This window comes from Dipodomys merriami, unplaced genomic scaffold (genome assembly GCF_024711535.1).
Source record: "Dipodomys merriami isolate MVZ:Mamm:240054 unplaced genomic scaffold, mDipMer1.0.p SCAF_49, whole genome shotgun sequence".
NCBI lineage: Eukaryota > Metazoa > Chordata > Mammalia > Rodentia > Heteromyidae > Dipodomys > Dipodomys merriami.
In genome coordinates this window covers 6062801-6082066 of record NW_027206057.1, presented here as the reverse complement: position 1 = coordinate 6082066, position 19266 = coordinate 6062801, and the positions used below count along the sequence as shown (strand labels likewise).

Below are 19266 nucleotides of genomic sequence, written 5' to 3'. Positions count from 1 at the left end.
AAGGAAATCACTTAACAAGGCTGGCATCTCATGAGCGAATGGGGAAAATGTTGGATATACAACAGTCCTGTGTCTTGTCAGTTTTCTGCAGAACCTGTGCATGAGGTACAGGGTCCTGAGTGTACTGTCACAGAAGGTCTTAAACTTAGTTGGGGTAACCCATTGACAGGAAAGTGTGGCATTAGGTGAAATTAAGTGAATTCAGAGTAAAAGAGAAAAAGTTGCCATTTAAATAGAGAACTCAACTCAAGGAGATTGAATAGGGTATGTAAATTGCTGGTCCTCATGAGGTTTTAGTGCTAGATTGCCTCACTCTTGTTGGGCTGTAGTGCCTCATGGTGAACTGAGCACATTTTTGGAAAGACCTCTCAATGAAAGGTACCTTCTTCATCCAGTCCTCAGATGAAGAACCAGCGAATGGACTTCTGGGGAAACGTAGCACTGGTCTCTTGAAAAGAGCATGTTTATTCCCAGAATAGCATTCTGCTAAGGATTGCCTTTCACAATTTTGTGATTTTTACATCTAATGACCAGATTTTTAAAATGTATCCTTCTTACAACATGCTTCTTCTCCAAGGTAACATGGGTAGTTGGACTCAGGAAGTTTAGGAAGACTCTTAAGAATCCAAGATGTGTAAATCCTTGCGGATTTTATTAGTCACTAGTAAAATTGAGATCATGAAAATGTAGATTCCCAAAGAGCACAATCTTTATAACATTATGTGTAGGCATGTATGTATATACACATTAAAAATGGTTATAGATTTGGGAATAGGCAAGTGGCCAGTTGGATTTTGTGTGTGTGAGCCAGCCCTGGGGCTTTGGCTTGGGCCTGGGCACTGTTCCTGAGCTTTTTGGCCCAAAAGTATCTCTCTACCACTTAAGCCACAGCTCTGCTTCCAGCTTTTTGATGTCCAATTAGAAACAAGAGTCTCACAGAATCTCCTGCCCAGCCTGGTTTCAAATCACAATCCTTAAATCTTGGCCTCCTGAGTAGCTAAGAGTACAGGTGTCCAGTGAGATTGATTCTTTTAAGAAATAGTTATTATTATTATTTATTTTGTTTAGGTGGTACTGAGGAATTGAACCCAGGGTCTCATGTATGTTAAGCAATCACTAAGCCACATTCCCATCCCTGAAGTTGATTTCTTAAATCAGAAAGTAGACCCTACATCTGACATTTTGGAATTGGCCAGACCAACGATGTATTGTCTTTAGCAGTGTCTGGGCCTCTGAATCAGTCTTTCCTTTTCCTTTATTTATTCAAACAAATACTATTGGATGCCTGCTAACTACCAGGCATGATGCTCACCACTGGGACCAGGTGATAAAAAGAACACAGCTGTTGTTCTTATTGGCCTGCTAAACAATATGAAAGTCTTTATTTATTTCAATGATAATTGAGTAGGGAGTAGTATACTGAAGCTATGAGACCCGGACCAGGAGAGTCTTGGAAATTTTCTCTAAAGAAGGCAACGCATGGTTGAGGGATAAGTTAAAGGATGCATAAAAGTTACTTAGGAAAAGAGCACAAGGAAGGGAAATTGCAGACACTACATTATGGCAAACTTGGTGTGAAATATAAAAGAATGCCCTGCATTACTGTGTGAGCATTTGAAGGTCATAAAAAGAACAATAATTGTGGTCTGCAAAAATCTGCCGTGTCATAGGCAGTGGCCTTGTTAACTCTAAAACAAAAAGTTGCACAAGCTAGATGAGTGTAGCTGTATATAATAAAAAAAAATCTTTGACTGATTTGACTTTTGTGTGAAATTGGCTAATTAATAATACTAATAAGCAGTTTCTAGATTAGAGTTTTTCAGTCTCAGATATCACTGAAGGCAGTTGGAGTTTATAATCTGCTGAATATTGAATTCGTCCCATCAATTTTATATTGAACTAAATCTATTAAAGCCTGCAGATAGCTTAGAATTAATTAATTTGCTTCAAACGGATTTTAGAGTACTTAAAAGCGTCATCAGTAGAGCACTGCAATAAGAAAACAGTATTTTGGTTCAGAAACTCACTCATGGGATTCATGTGGCATGGATGTCGGACCAAGCTGGAAACTCTGGGGTCATTGTTCATGTGAATACTTCCTTTGGGGAGAAGCAAACACTGGACTTGATAGCAGCATGATTCTCCCTGTCCCTCAGGTATATGGCATGTGTTTAGTTATCCTGACTGATTCACAGCACTGATCTTCACAAATCTCACTAGTATCATTATACCATGGCTAAATGCATAGAATCAACCTGGAAGGAAAGACGCAAACTCCACAGCAAAAAAGAATGAGTGGCCACCCTAATCATGGTCTCCTTTTTCATATATCCTATTGCAATGAATTAAGGATAAAAAAAAAGAATTCTGTCATCTCTACCATTCGTACTTTGATGTCATTGTCATTCATCAGAGTACACAGTGATACGGGTCTCAGCCCCTGGAACAGGAAATCCTTTGGCTGCCGGGGTAGATTACGGCCACCATCATTCACTACCACTCATTGTTTCAGCACTTGGTTGAGAAGTAAACTTGACAGTGTTCCTTTTCAGTTTTCCTGGAATGAATCTGTGGAGTTTATTTAAAACCTCTCCCTAAACACAGAGTACAGATATGTTCGGTATCACTAATGTCCCTGTATTTAGTGGTACCGTTCAGTCTTTCCTGGCTTTATGATAACAAATGAATTTTTTCAGTATCTTGCCAGAGAAGTCGTATAGGACACTTTTTCTTTGAATTCTAGAAGAACTGGTTCATATTAGTCTTTTGCTAGATGATAAATTATATCTTGAAAATGACAATTGGGAGATAATTTTCTTTTTTTCTTCATTTTTCAAACAATATCTCACTTAAAATGGGTATGTAAGAATAGACACAAAGATGACATGTTCTTAGAGGGCCACTTCCCACTGGGCAGTGTGGTCTATTTGAGTAGGTCCGGTGTCCTGGATCTACTATGACATGGTGCAGCAAAGAGCAGGGTGCTGCATGTCAATCTGTTGTCATCTTCAGTATGTTCCCATGGTCACCACCATGGTCAGGGGTTGTTCCTTGCTGTGAAAGCAGGATAGGAAAATTACCATCATCAGTTGTCTACACAATTTGCTGCTGCCTCTGAATACTAATCTGGGGATAATGAGTCAAAAGAATATGAAAACAATGTAACAAATCCCACATATTTTCGGGGCAACAGTTGTATGATTGTTCATCAAGAAGCTGATGGTATGGAAGAGATGAAATAGTGATACCTAGATTGTCCCCTGGTATGTTGTACATAATAAGTGAAATGGTCACAAGGAAGTTAAATTCCACCACAGTCTTGACTACTGTAGCAAGAGCTAGAGAGATGGCAGACAAAATTTGAAACTCATTTAGCATTTCATTTGCAAGTTTTCATCTTTGCTTGGATTCATAGTGATAATTTTTAATTTCCTGATGGTGTGTCATTTTTATAGGAGATACAAAGCATAGGAAATTTAAGAAAAAAATCAGTAGTCAAGATGGCTTTAAAGACGGATTTTAATTAGGAATTAAGAATGAGAAAGAGATCTCAATGTAGATTTGAGTCAATTCTAAACACAACGAAGGAAAGTAGAGATTTATAGCCAAAGAAGAGTGGATGAAAATGACTAAGAAAGGAGAAGGTAGAACAATTCTTGCTAAGCTGACCTAACAGAATTCTTCCTGAAGAGAGGCCAAAATGATTGAGTCCTGGAGACTATTGGAGGGAAAGGAGTTGTCAGATATCAATGGAGATTACATTTGGAGGGTTGGGAGTCTCTGTAAATGACAATAGGGATTTTTTTTCTTCTAAGACTTAACTCTTCCAAAATGTAGATTAAAGCCCAAGGTCAGGTCTAGTTGAGCAGAGGACTCAAAAGAATATGGCTAAAATTTGGTCAGGGAAAGATTCTTGATTGTAGGGTTTAATCTGAACTTCAGAACTAAAGTGTGATTTCTATTTTAGATCTTTTTAGAATAAGGCCTGCCTTGAATTCTGTGCCTTATAATATTATGTATTTTTTCCTAGCATATCACAAATTGTGCACTGATTGCACATAAATTGAGAGAAGGTTTTAAAATTGCTATGCAGTCTATCAATTACTGGTTTCATGTGAGATACAATTTGCCCAAAAAGTTTAAAAACAAATGATCACCACAATAGCACCACAAATTCCTATCATTGCTAATTATAATAGTGTGTCATGTACCTATGTTGCTGAACAGGACTCCAGAAAGGAGGTTGATACATACCTTGTTATGATTTGAATATGGAGTGTCCCCCACAAGTTCATGCATTAAGGCATACGTCTTTAGCTGAGGGTGGGATTTGAGAAGGTTCTGGGCACTTTAGAAGATGGAGCCTGGCTGGAGAAACTAGGTCAGTGGGAACTAGTGGGAGTGTGGGGGCTGTTATCCTGTCCCTGGCCTCTTCCTGTCTCCCTGCTCTTTGCTTCCTGTCAGCCTTGCAAGTGGTTCACAATCAAGAGCCACGTGACCATGAACTGAAACCTCTGAAAGTCTGAGCCAAAAGAAATTCTTTCAGCTTTTCATGGTTTATGTCAAATACTTCTGTCATAGTGATGCAAGTAGCAGGAAGGAAAACTTCTGTACATACAAATGAGTATTTGGCTTATTATAGATTTTCCTAATAAATCAGAAGGAATTCAGTATTTGCTTTTGAAGAGAATGTTTAATATAGTGGCAATCATATAAGTACATTTACTACATACAAATTATATTATTATTAGGGAAAAGAGGACCTAAAATAGGCTGATTCCTATTCCAATGAAATTTCGGAGCTCATGTTTATTTTTTATTTTGGGTGAGGATTCAATGTGAGTATGACCGCTTCGCTTGTGCTTCGGTTCCAAGATTTGGAAATTTAAAGACATATGGGGTAACGCATTTTGATGCAAACATGGTTGTATTTGCAAATGTATGTAGTTCCCTGGGAAGATTTGGTGGCATAATTCTGTATAAAACACAGATGCGTATCTTTTTTTTTCTCTCAGATGGGGGCAGAAGGCGTGGAAGGGGGTGCCTCAGGGAATCTGCATTCACGGAAGCTTGTCAGCTTTACCTTGTCAGGTAAGAATTTCTGTCACTGAGGCATCCAGTTTGAGACTGTAGGATTAACTGCTTCTTTCTACAGACTCTTATACATGATAGGTGAACTAGTTTGTTTTTTAATTCGTCATGCTTCTAGATGTTCAGGTATATAGCTTACCTTGAAGAAACAAATTATTAATGTAAATACAAAAAGTGTTTTTTCAACTGCATTTTTAATGAAAAAAATCACTGAAACTGTAGTATAACATGCTAAATTTCACTGAGGAGTTCTCATTATTTTAAATATTAGTGCATAATTCAGATAGAGAAAGAAAAATGTGAAGACCAGGGAAAAAAAAAGACAAAGCATATGTTTGCATGTGTGTATGTGTTTATAGCCAGGTGCTCTGGGTTCATTTCTATAATCCTAACTACTAAGAAAGCTGAGAGCTGAAGATAGTGGTTTAAAGCCACCCTGGGCAGGAGAGTCTGTGAAACTCCTATCTCCAGTTAACCACCAAGAAGCTGAAAGAAGAAATATGAATGCCAGTCTTGAGCAAAAGAGCTCAGGGACAGCACCCAGACCCTGAGTTCAAGCAAAAAAAGAAAATGGACAGTTGCTTTTGTTTTCTGCTTAGTGGAATATTTCAATTGCTTGTGGGTTTATCATATAGTTTAAAGCATTGCTTTTTAAATTATGAATTGGGGCACATTTGTACTTCATGAGTTTGAGTTGAAACAAGCATTTTTTTTTTAAAAAGAGATTGCCAGGCAGCAGTGGCTCACACATGTAATTCTAGCTACTCAGGAATCTGAGATCTGAGGATTGCAGTTTGACGCCAGCCGCAGCAGCAGTCTCTATGAGACTCTTATCTCCAATAAACTACTCAAAAAAGCCAGAAGTGGGGCTGTAGCTCAAGTGGTAGAGCGCTAGGCTTGAGCATGAAGAAGCTTAGGGACAGTGCTCAGGTCATGAGTTCAGGCCCCAAGACTGGCAAAAGAAAAAACAAAAGAGAATAATATTGGAGTGATTACCAATGGGTTTCCCCCCACCTGAAACATCATGCAAACTGAAAATATTTTCACTGAAAGTTTATATATCTGTGTATGTGTACTGAATGGCAACGTACAAAAGCAAAATTTACTTTACGCCCAGGGTGATGTCAAAAAGTTTGAAAAGCACTGATTTAAAAGATGAATTAGTAGTGATTAAAAGCATCATTTTTTAAAAAGAAGAAATAGTGACAAGACTGTTATATTTGATCAAAGTATATTGCATGTATATATGAAATATCACAGTGAGGCTCCTTTGTATAATTAGTATACATTAATTTTTTTAAAAAGCATAGAAGGAAGAACAAGAAAATCAGTCTCTGAATTGAATTTGTGTGTGTGTGTGTGTGTGTGTGTACATGTGCACGTGTGTGCACGCCAGTCCTGGGGATTGAACTCAGGGGCTGAGCACTGTCCTTGAACTTTTTTGCTCAGGGCTTGCCCTCTAGAACTTGAGCCACAGTACCACTTCTGGCTCTTTGGTAATTAATTGGAGATAAGAGTCTCAGAAACTGTGATCCTCATATCACAGCCTCCTGAGTAGATAGGATTACAGGCATGAGCCCCTGGTGCCTGGCTGAACTGAACTTTTAAAACAGATGGCAGTATTACAACACACACACACACACACACACACGCACACACACACACATACACACACACACACACACACACAGAGAGTGTAATAATAGATATCTCTCTCTAAAGATGTTTTGTTTTTATTCTTTTTTTAAAAAAATCTAAGGCTTTTGAAATTTAAATTAGATCTTTTGTGTGTGTGTGTGTGTGTGTGTGTGTGTGTGTGTGTGTGTGTGTGTGTGTGTGTGTGCTTCTAGGATTTGAACTCAGGATCTTAACACCTTCTAGGCAGATGCTCAGGTTATTTTTTGAGATAGGACCTCACTGTTGCCCAGGTCATCCTGGACTATGATTTACCTATTTTATACTTCCTTCTGTAGCTAGGATAAAAGATACACACAGCCATTCACTGAGATAAAGTTTCGCAAACATTTTTACCTAGTTGGCTTAGAAATGCAATCCTTTGATCTCAGCCGCCTGTATAGCTGAGATAACAAGTACACACTACTCTTCCCAGCGATTGGTTGGGATGAGCTCTCATTAACTTTTTTCTCAGACTGTCTCCGAACTGCCTGATCTCCACCTCTGGAGTAGATAGGATTATAATATTCACCACCAGTGTTCAGGTTAGATCCACTTTTCTTGGCTGCAAACATACTGCAAGTGAACAGAAGCATTGAAAGCAGTGAGATGTTACAAAGAGAAGCTCCACAGGGTGCAGTTGTCACCTAATGACCAAAGTGTTCACAGCTCTTCATTTCTAGTCTTTGCACCATCTTTTCTCCTCTTACTCGGTGCTTCATATGAATGCATCATTTGCTTTGGTTCTCTAGTAAATCTCCGAGGTTGCAAAACTGGAAGCTTAGGGTTCAAATATAGTTTGCTTGAAATCCTTAGGAATTTTAAAATGTCTAGGTTTTCAGAATGATACTTAAAAGTACCACTTTTAAGTAACACACACGTGCACACACATAGTATACACACGATGTTTTAACATACTCTATGGATTGCTTGCTTGGTTTAGACATGTTGCCCTATGATTTCAATTGCTCTGGATTATTTTATTCTTTTTTTTTTTTTTCTTTTTGGGTCCGGTCGTGGGGCCTGAACTCTGGGCTTGGGCGCTGTCCCTCAGCTCTTCAGCTCAAGGCTAGCGCTCTACCACTTGAGCCACAGCCCCACTTCTGGCTTTTTTCTTTTTGCTTATGTGGTGCTGAGGAATGGAACCCAGGGCCTCAGGCATGCAAGGCAAGCACTCTACCACTGAGCCACCTTCCCAGCCCCGATCTGGATCATTTTAAACACAACCTTCATGTACTGGTTTTGACTTGACAGGGAATTTTACTAATCAGGAGTTTGTGAATCATCAGGAATGGAGATTGCAAGGATAATGAGATTACAGCAACTTTCTCTGAATGCCTGGCTCATTCTTTACTCATCTTTTCCTTCTCTTACTGGTTTTCAGAGTCAACATCGCAATACATTTAATGCAGTGTTGTTGATAGAAGGTCCTCTTGGTTGAATATTTCAGTATTTGCTGACATACGGAACTTTCCCCCTCTGCTGCCTGCATTGTGTCATGAGACAGTCCACATCTGCTTTCATCCCATGTAATGGCCATGACTTCTTGTGAGGCATTGGTCAGAGTTCTCTCGGGAGTATGTCCTTGGCCGTTGGCTCCCATAATCCATTTTGTCTTTCCCAACAAAGGCCTTCTATTTCAGGAAAGTGCCAGGTAAAAGTGTTAAAGTATTTTCTGGAAAGAAGGAAAGCTTTTGGGCACAGACAAATGCTTCTTTAAATACTTCTTCTAGCATCTCACCTCTGCTCATAGGGCATCTGGCTACTTAACATCCACTCACCTCCTGTCCACAGTCAGACATTGTCAGATAGTAAACAGTAATGCTAAATGCCATAAGAGATTTAACAACATTCTATAATGCTGATTCTGAAACAATCTGGTTGTAGAGTGATAGTAGGTGTTAATATTTATCTGTAAGTATTAAAGCACCATAGAATAAATAGTTGCCTGCAGATGTGCTACGTATCTAAGGATAAGTGGGGACATAAGTAATGAAACCCTACAACTAAAATGAAAATTCATTCTGATTAATATTTTAAGTCTCATCCAAAGAAGCCTGTAACTAGAATATTTAATATGCCATATATTTATGGCTTTGAGTCCTGTCTTGGCCTTTTATTGAAGTGAATATTGCAGAGCAATAAATCACATAAGCCAAAAAAGAAAGAAATGCAAGAGCAGGAATGAGGTACATAACGGTAACTGAATCATCGGATTACAAATAACTGGTAGTTCATTATCTCTACTAATGAAGATTAGACTACTATAAATGAAGATTTATAAAGTATCTCACTGAAGAAGAGTTTGATATGAGAGTTGTCTAGTCTTGACATCTTTCATTGATTTAATCTTCCAGTAGAATGCTTTTTTGTTTAAAGCTTTGATTTTCTGATAAATCACCAAGATTATGAATGAGTTGATTCTTCAAAGTGGCAGCCATTTCTGTCTATGTTACTCTTCATGTACTATAAAGAAATTCCTCTTTTGGAAATAGATTTAATATCTGAAAAGTATCATTCAGTCTTTGAATCAGAGGCAGGCACATGCCTCCAAAAAAAAAAAGGCAAGAAAATAAATGTGTAAATTGCATTTTCTACTCCAGGCTACTTTATGCTAAAGGAAACCAGATGAAAACATGTAGCAACAATAAACTTGACAGCCTATTGCAAATGCTGTGTTTAAAAATGACTGCATAGTTTGTGAAGCATCAGAAATGGAGATTGCAAGGATAATGAGATTACAGCAACTTTCTCTGAATGCCTGGCTCATTCTTTACTCATCCTTTCCTTCTCTTACTGGTTTTCAGAGTCAACATCACAATACATTTAATGCAGTGTTGTTGATAGAAGGTCCTCTTGGTTGAATATTTCAGTATTTGCTGACTTTCCCCCTCTACTGCCCGCATTGTGTCATGAGACAGTGCTCATCTGCTTTCATCCCATGTAATGGCCATGAACTCTGGGCCTGGGCACTGTCCCTCAGCTCTTCAGCTCAAGGCTAGCGCTCTACCACTTGAGCTACAGCGCCACTTCCGGTTTTCTGGTGGTTTATTGGAGATAGGAGTCTCACGGTCTCTCCTGCCCGGGCTGGCTTTGAACCGCGATCCTCAGATCTCAGCCTCCTGAGTAGCTAGGATTACAGGCGTGAGCCACCAGCGCCCGGCTTAGTTCCTGACATTTTTGTATCCGTTAGCCTGACCATCTTAAAAATGTCTCCTCTCGGGGCTGGGAAGGTGGCTCAGTGGTAGAGTGCTTGCCTTGCATGCATGAGGCCCTGGGTTTGATTCCTCAGCACCACATAAGCAAAAAAGAAAAAAGCCAGAAGTGGGGCTGTGGCTCAAGTGGTAGAGCGCTAGCCTTGAGCTGAAGAGCTGAGGGACAGTGCCCAGGCCCAGAGTTCAGGCTCCACGACCAGACACCCCCCCTCCCTCCCGCCAAAAAAAAATGTCTCCTCTTTAAAAAGGCCTTCAGCTAAGACTTTTAAGCAACTCCTCATGAGTTGTTTCATGATGTCAAACACAATCTATGGATTGAAGGTAAGTTATAAAACCATTTATCAAAACATTTAAGTGAATTTACAGGCTTTGAGAAAAGTAACTGCAGTATTACTTATACTAATGAGTAACATTCACAACATGTTAGAAACATTTCTGATCAACTTTCCTCTGACATTCATTACATACATTGAGCAATATGACATTTATAAAAGGATCAAATGAACGTGTACTTTGGAGTTCAATCTCTAAGCTTAGTTCAAACTTATTTCTACTTATTCAAAAGTCAAACTTAGTTCTACTTACACAAGAGTGGGGCTTTTTTCATTATGGAATATGTTTTTCAGTAAACAGCTTGTTAAATATTTCTCTCCAGACATTGTCTAAAACTCTGTTTTCCAAACTACGTTACACTGGGAAAAGATGCTGAAGATAATCATGCTGTAATACAAAGGTTTCTCAGGAAAAGTCAAATTTAAGAGTGTGACATAGTGGTTAGTGTGCAGTATCATTTCTGTTTTGCAGCCTGTTAGGGGATCTCTGCGCTGGGATTATTGCTATAATCCAGTTGTCCTCATTTGTCTGAGAAGTTCTAGTGTGAATAACTTTGCTATCGGTTTACCAAACAATTTCTGTTTAGAGTATTCTATGTGATTATTTAAGAACAAATTGTCTTTGAGCTATTTGTTCTAATCTGGATATATGGACCCTTCCTTCCCTTCTGTCTCCTTTTTCCTTGTACCTCTTGTTCTTCCTTTCTTCTTTGTCCCTCCCTCTTTACTCTGTCTCTCTCTGTCGCTGTCTCTCTGTCTCTCTTTCTTTTTCTTTAAAGATCTCAGGGCAGTTGGGCTAAAGAAAGGGATGTTCTTCAATCCTGACCCTTATCTTAAGATGTCCATTCAGCCAGGGAAGAAGAGCAGTTTCCCCACCTGTGCCCACCACGGGCAGGAAAGAAGGTCTACTATCATCAGCAACACCACTAATCCCATATGGCATCGAGAGGTAAGTCAATCCTCAGGGGGTTTCTACCTAACAAGCCAGCAGCCAAGTTCATCTGAACTCTGTGCAGTGGGTGCTGTTTCTGGGTGGGTCCCCAAAGGGTGAGGTAGTTCTCTTGGGAAGGTGGTTCAACGAGAATGAGCTATTTCCATCATGAAAGCCTCGTCTATAGGTACTCGAGTGAAGCCTTCCCACAGGTGCACACGTTAAGGGTCTAACAGAGGACTCGGAGATCAAAATAAATACCCTAATGATTTCTTTAAACAAAAAGTCATCATGAACAAAACATCCACATTTTAAATAAGAGCAGAATCTTTAAAATACTGCCTTGCAAATGTCGACATTTTGTTCTAGCATATATTCAGATCACATTAAAGGAATTGTTCAACCTGTGGTCTGTGGCCAGTGTTTTTGTGGATTTCTGGCATTTTGTTCAATGGCCCATTCAGGGAGTTGCCATCCTAGGTGAGGACAGATTGTGTGGAAGGCACAGCTCCATGGTGCTTCTCGTCATCTTTGTGTGCCAAACCAGTGAAGCCAAGCAAAGGATTTTCTCATTAGACCTATGGAAAATCAATAAAGAGATGCCACACCATTTCTCATTGAGTGAACAAGGCAGCTTGAGCTGACCTGGCATTTTTCAGAGATGCAAGGCGTGTTTCACATGTGAGTGCTAGAATGTTTCTGAGTGACCCTTTACTGGCATAGAAGTTACACAGTTAATGACCTCCTCCTCTAAGTGTATAAAGGCTATATACTGTGGTGTAACATTGTTGTAGAAATATTTAATTAGACAGAGAAATCCAAGGGAACTGAAACCCGCTGGAGAAAAGGTATGGCTGAGACTTGCCAGGCAGTGGCACGTCTCCTGGGCAGCTCCTGTGGTTATATGAATGGAAGCCTATTGGCTATTGTTTTTATACCTGGTCTAAAAAACAGTTTATGAACTTGTAATGGCAAAAAAAAAATTCTGAAGAACATACCACCGAGTGGCCAAGATTCAAGCTTGAGCAATTGGTATCCAACTTGCTTAGCATTTTATTTTATTTCCAACTTATTTATTTTTTGGCTGGGGTAGATGATGGGGCTTGAATCCACAGCCTTGTACTTCTGGGTAGGCTCTCTACCACTGAGCTGCATCCTCAGCCATCATAACATTTTACATTTACACAATTCTTGACCGTATCACCAATGCAAGCCTGCCGGGGGAGTCTGAAAGAAGAGATTATTATCTTTCCATTTTGATAATCAAGAAACTAAAACTAAAAGTGCTTATATGACTACCTACCTATTCAGAGGCAGAGGGACTTTAAATTTGGCTTTTATTCCCCTGCCAGTCCTGAACTCAGGGCCTGGGCACTGTTCCTGAGCTTCTTTTGCTTAAGGCTAGCACTCTACCACTTGAGCCACAGCACCACTTCTGGCTTTTTCTGTTTATGTGGTACTGAAGAATCGATTCCAGGGCTTTATGCATGCTAGCACTCTTCCACTAAGCCACATCTTTTTCTAAGCAAGTACTTTCCTCCATTAAGCAGACTGCTCAATTGCCTGGCCCTCTGGAGCTCTTTAATCATTATAACTAAAGTGAGTGGTGCCTAAGTTTCTAACAAGCCAGCACCCTTCACACCACAGTAGTTGGGTGGAATGCCAAAAAGAGTGAAATCATTATAATTCAGTTCCCATCTCCAACACTTGCTTATCCTGAGGTTCTGTTTTATAAAGATAAGTTTACCTTTGCAAAAATAAAACAAGTAGGCTCTGGGGCTGAGAAGGTGGCTCAGTGGTAGAGCGCTTGCCTTGCATGCATGAGGCCCTGGGTTCGATTCCTCAGCACCACATAAACAGAAAAAAAAAGCCGGAAGTGGTGCTCTGGCTCAAGTGGTAGTGTGCTATCCTTGAGCTGAGGAGCTGAGGGACAGCGCCCGGGCCCAGAGTTCAGGCCCCATGACCGGACCCAAAAACAAAAAAAACAAAAAACAAAAAAACCAAGTAGGCTCTTTATTTTCTATACTTACCAATGTCCAGTTCAGTTTTCTCTAATTGCAAATCTTAAATCAAAACAAAAAAATCCCATTTTATGTCATGATTTTAGCTTCCTGGTCCAGAAGAAATGACCCTATGTATTTTATAAATGTATCTTATATACTGAAGTAATGATTCCATATATACCTTGTTTTATTTAAGTATATAGCAGGGAAAGCACAGAACTCTATAGTTCCAAAGATAGTTTGGAACTTCAAAACCCTAAGAGGTTAGGAATTTAGATGGCCATTCATCAAACAGGTAATTTTGAACTATCTTATATCAAGATAATAAATGTCAGAGAATTAAGATACAATACATGTAGTGACTGCTAAAATTAGATTGCGTATAACTGAATATTTCATGACATTCCCTGGGTCTGTACCCAGAAGGGCTGACTGAATGAAAGGGCTTCTTTTGCCAAAGATTCTTAACAACTGGTGTTTAATTATTAAGAATGTTAATGGCTCCTAGTGACTATGCAACTAACAGATATTTCTAGCAGTGCATATTCTGAATGCCATTGGGTTTTAAGAGATGTCAATTTCCTAATGGTTCAAATAGGATAAGGTCACATCTGTCTATATTTTGAGCCAACATGTTACCTGGTGTTTTGTTTTCTTTTCAGAAATATTCCTTTTTTGCACTTTTAACTGATGTCTTAGAAATTGAAATTAAAGACAAATTTGCCAAGAGCCGCCCTATCATCAAGCGTTTCCTAGGGAAACTCACCATTCCGGTGCAGAGACTGCTGGAGCGCCAAGCCATTGGGTAATCTTCTCATACTTTCAGGAACCTTGTTGAGATTACTTTGTACAGAAACAACTGACATGAAGGACGATAATCCTAGGTATTTTCTTACTAACTTAAGAAGCTGTAGTGTAATTTCTTTACAAATAAAACTGCCCTTATAGTAACTGAGTGGACCAAAGTACTTTGTTTTAATTGTGCACCTTTATTCTTGCTATCCATATCTTTTCCAAAGTGTACCTGCTAGTAGCATTTCAACATCCTCTCTTATAGTGTGCAATTTTGAGTTATATTGGACTTGTGCTACAAAACTCTCTCCTTGCAGCAGAATTCTATTGCTAGGCATATATTTACTTGCTTACTTTCCCATTCAGAGAGTCTGTCTTTTTGATCCTAGAAAACAAAGTCAACTTTGTTTACTTAAAACAAGATCTAATTTAGGAGGTATTCTTGTGAACATCCACACATATGCATGCATGCAGTCAGGTATTGACAGACTTTTAGAATGTGATTGATAGCTGTCTCTTTCTGAAAGCTTTTTGTAAGCAGTAAGTAATGTAGCCAAGAAATCATCATAAGCCCTCTCCATGCTTCATGCGCATTCTTTCACAGCAGAGATCAGCAAGCTCAGGACTACAGGTGCACTGAGCTGGCACTGGGGGAGCATCTCAGATGTCTTTTCTCTGAAGGAGAGCATTCTGAACACACAGCGTGATAGTCGCACTAGTAGCAGCAGCATTCATACCAGTAGAAGCTAGTATGAGCACCATACCAGCAGCAGACGTAATGATAGTCATCTGAGGTGCTAGGTGATTACTCAGGGTTAAGTGCATCACATTCATTTGCTCAGATAATCGTCTCAGCAACTCTTAGAGGTGGGTAAAGAAATAATAACCATTTCAGAGATGAGAATCTGAAGCTAGCAAGTATGTAAGATTTCAGTTTAGACCCGTCTGTCCTACAATCCTGGTTTCTACGAAACAACTAAGGACTGGCTGCAATTGCCTTCACAAAGTTGATCATTCATATTCATTCTGGCAAGTCACAATTTTGGGAACTTTAGTTTCCTCATCTGAAACTAAAGACTCTGATCATTAAGGCTCTTCAAAACCTCACTCTCAAATAGATTTTGATAGACTCTTTAGACTCTTAGAAGCAGTTTGGGAGGTGGAGTAACCTCATAAACTAGGAATATTTTATAGAGCTCCAGCAGCATGATTTTCCTGACAAAAGCTGGTAGGCCACAATTATTTTAAGGATAATTGTTATAGCTTCTCGAAAAAAATACCTTTAGGAACATCTAAATTTTTTTTTAGGATTTATAGAAAGTGAAAAGTTAGTGAGAAATTAACTGCAGTACATGTCTTATAATATGATTTAATTTGTATAATTATAAGAGTGTAATTTATATATGACCCTTGATGGAAGTATCAATTTGATGTATGCCAGCTAGTATGATCAAGGCAGAAGTAAAAGCTTGCTGGTGACTGAACGTGTTATTGACTTGCTGTCTTTTGAAGTAGTCTGTTAGAGAACTAGGCACCTAGAGAAATCCTAGTCCTAGACTCCATGTTTACTGGAAGCAAGTCCAATGTGGATTCATAAATATCAGAACTGTCAGAAATTTCTCTATGTGTGGACTAAAAGTAATGCAATAATACTATATATAAGCATATTAGCTATTAGCATCTCAGTCTAACAGGGCTGATCTGATGAATATTGTCCACCAAGAAATTGATACATTTCCTACTAAGTTCTGTATTTAATTAGTTATGTGTTTGGCAGGCTGCAACTCTCTGAAATAGAATGGTACAGGATGAGGTTTCATAGGATGAGTTAGAAGACCTTATGAATAACCTTTTTTTTGTTTATTACCAATGCTGAGTTTTGGATTCAGGGACTTGATCTTGAAAGGAAAGTGCCCTGTCCTTTGAGCCATGCCCCAGTCCTTTGGGTTTTTTTTCATATTGCTCATATACAGTCTCATGTGTTTTACTGCCCAGGCTTGAAATAACAAGTATGTACTTCAATATCCAGCCTGTTTTAATGGAATTCTATGCCTCCATCAGAAAGAATGACATTGCCCCATTTGTTAGGAAATGGAAAGACTTGGAAAAAATTATGTTAAGTGAAGTAAAGCAGACCCAAAGAAACATAGGTCCTATGGTTTCCCTTATTTACAATAACTAGAATATGTCTGGGACCAGCAGAAAAGGTCAAAAGCTATGTACATATGGCCAGATAAGATGATCGTAAGCGAAATGAACTCCAGCCTGTTTTAGAGACAAGGTCTTGCTTACTTTTGCCATGGCTAGTTCTGAATTACAACTCTCCTGCTTGCATTTCCACTAATAACCTATTTTGAGAGGATCTGTTTGAATGTGACATATTTTTTTCAGAGCATGGCCTGCTTTCTTCTAAAACACACTGTAAATTCCTCTAGTTACATCAGTGACAGAATGTCCCGGACAATTAGTGAGAGTTTTAGGGCATGTAGTTTTCATGATAATAAGTAGTAATAATGAGTAATGATGTGTAGTATGGTCTTCATATTGATCTGTCACACAGCAAGAGGCAGTCAAGATGTCACTGGACAGCCCAGGAGGACCTCTGAATCCTCTGACGGCCACTTAGCATAGGAGAAAGCTCTTGTTCCTTGGCATGTTCTGAACAGGGAGGTTCCAGTAGAGGAACTGAGTTTCCCTTCAGTTATAATTCTTTTCGCCAAGTAGAAGAAATTAATTTGTTAATTGGTTTACTGTATATACATTAGGTGCCTCCTAAGTGTCAATCACTGTGTTGGGAGTTGGAGATGATAGGTAGAGCCCCGTCCTTACGATTCTTCTGAAACACTCATTTCCTAGCTAAAACTCATTGCTTCTATATATCCTCAGCATTAACATCTCTTTATTTTGATTGGCCAAGGAAGAAGGAAGAAGGGTCAATTTTTAAATTATTAAAGCCTTTGGGCCCAGCGAGATGGGTAAGGAACGGTAAGGCTGAGAGCAGGTCTATAGACTTTGCTATTGGCCTATGCTTCACTGGACACTTTGTCAAGCCCTTTTTTGTGACAGTCACTGCATAATTCTGTAAACATGAGATAGAAGGAGAAGAAAGACACATGCCATTATGCAGATTATAGTCATTACATGACACCTAGTATTTACAACTGACTATATTAACCTTTTACTGAAATCGGCCCCAAATCACAAAGCATATATGACCATGGGAATGTGTTGCAGTGACTAGAGAGTGGGACTCAGTGTTAGATGACCTGTATCTCATCCCAGGTCTGCAACTTCATAGTTGTCTGGCTCTACCTTCCTTCCTTCCTAGAGGAAACAGGATTGCTGTTCATCTTCCAGGTTGCTAGGAGACCTAAAGGAGATCATGCAGGAAAGGCCCTCAGCAGAGTATATGTGCCACACAGTAAACACTTCCTATGGGGAAACACTAAGCCCTCATCAGGGAGAGAAAAATCAGCACATCATTTCTAGAATAAAATGTCTAACAAATGTTTGCTATGAAGGCAAGAGGATTGAAGTGGGATTTTTACCTTCGTATGTATTCTTTTAAGCAGATTATACTTGTCCAGGAATGTTTTTAGGAGATACAGATATATACAAAAGTTTTGTAGATTAATGTGAAATAGGGGTTCTAGCCTGTATAGATAGGGCCCATTGTTAGGCAGACATTGCATTTTTCCTTTTGAAATAACCACTAGAGGGCAGTGTGAGAACAGAGCTGATGGATATTGGTCTTTGGGTATTGGTCTTAAGTGTATTAACTATTGAAATAGGATTCAATGGAGTTCTCAAATAATGTGATTTCTTAGGAAGCCCAAACCAAAGTTCAGCAGAATAAAATACCAGGAAGCTGGTTCTTGAAGGAGGTTGGGTGGGGTCAAGGGGAATGAAGAGGAATAGAGGGGGAAATGCAGGCAAAAATCCAATGTACGTTCTACAAAATTAAGAATGAGGGAATCGGTGGGAAGGGGCAGGATGAGTGAAAATATTAAGAGGAGTGACACTGATCAAGATATATTCATAATTGCTTTGTTAAATGGCAACTCCTTTGGGCAACTACTTAAAAGATAATACTTTAAATTTTTTTAAAGAAAAAGAAAAGAATAAATAATTTGATTCGGCCTAAGAGTTGCTTGCGTTCAAGAAAATGAAGTAATTGCAGTGGACTTTGATAAATAGACATGGACTTGAAAGAGATGATAACTCCGCCCTAACTGGCACTAGCAGCCCAAGATAGGGCAAAAACTGGGCAGACCCAGTTGTGGCCCACTCTCGCATTCAGTGTGGACCATGACACCCTACTGACAGGAGATCACCTGGATTATCCTACCTTCATCAGCACTGCTCACAAGCCAACCTGAGAATCAGTATCAGGCCAGGACCCTTCACAGTGAGGAAAGAGAGGCCAATGAAGAAAGAGAGGACCCCTGTCGCTGGGGTTGGGGGATAGGGTGGCTGCTCTCTAGATAGAGCTGTTCTTATGCTACAACACAATGCTTGTGTTTATAAATATTTATTTGCACAAGTAAATAATAAGAATAATAACACCTTGGGCCATATTGGGCCTTGAGCCTATATTTTCTTTATGTATGGATCTGAAGGCCTTAAAGGAAATAGGCGGGATTTGAAGGTAGCCTGTGGGAAGAAGCTAAAGGCTGAAAGGGCAAGAATGTAGTAAGGCTGAAAGGACTTTTTCTCCTCCCGCAGTGACCAGATGCTCAGCTACAACCTTGGCAGAAGGCTCCCAGCTGACCACGTGAGCGGCTACCTCCAGTTTAAAGTGGAAGTCACATCTTCTGTTCATGAAGGTGAGGGGTCTGTTTAAATTCATAAACACTCATTAAATCAGTTGGCAGTTTGCATTTGGATAGACTTGAGTTTGTGTCTTGTTCTGAAAATAATAGAGTAGATGAATGATTTCGCCTACTGAGAATTGCAAAGTAGACAGGAAAGGTTTTGATTTTGTTTATTTAATGTCTCTAAGATGTATGCCTGCATTTAAAAATTGCATTGCAGTATTTTCAACTGTAGCTCGTATTTTACATCGCACTCTGAGCTGGCTAGCAGGCTGCTCATTTGATAAGGAGTCGTGTATCTTAGCAAGTCAAGCATGCGTTCAGGTCTTCAGTGGGATAGTGGCATTCTTTGAAGTGATTGATTGCCAGGCAATAGGTTGTGCAAATGTCATTTGCTGTTTCTAGTTCCTTTTG

At 39.4% G+C, this 19266-nt stretch overlaps 1 protein-coding gene across 8 annotated transcripts in view; it reads left to right on the top strand.

The window, feature by feature from the left end:
• Positions 1–19266, top strand: part of Hecw2 (HECT, C2 and WW domain containing E3 ubiquitin protein ligase 2) — a 369185-nt gene that overhangs the window by 237274 nt on the left and 112645 nt on the right. For all 8 annotated transcript variants that reach the window (XM_069995704.1, XM_069995707.1, XM_069995702.1 and 5 more), the window contains 4 exons: positions 5016–5091; positions 11092–11261; positions 13909–14051; positions 18764–18864. In XM_069995704.1, coding sequence (XP_069851805.1) covers positions 5016–5091; positions 11092–11261; positions 13909–14051; positions 18764–18864 — 490 coding nt within the window. The remainder of the gene's footprint in view (positions 1–5015; positions 5092–11091; positions 11262–13908; positions 14052–18763; positions 18865–19266) is intronic.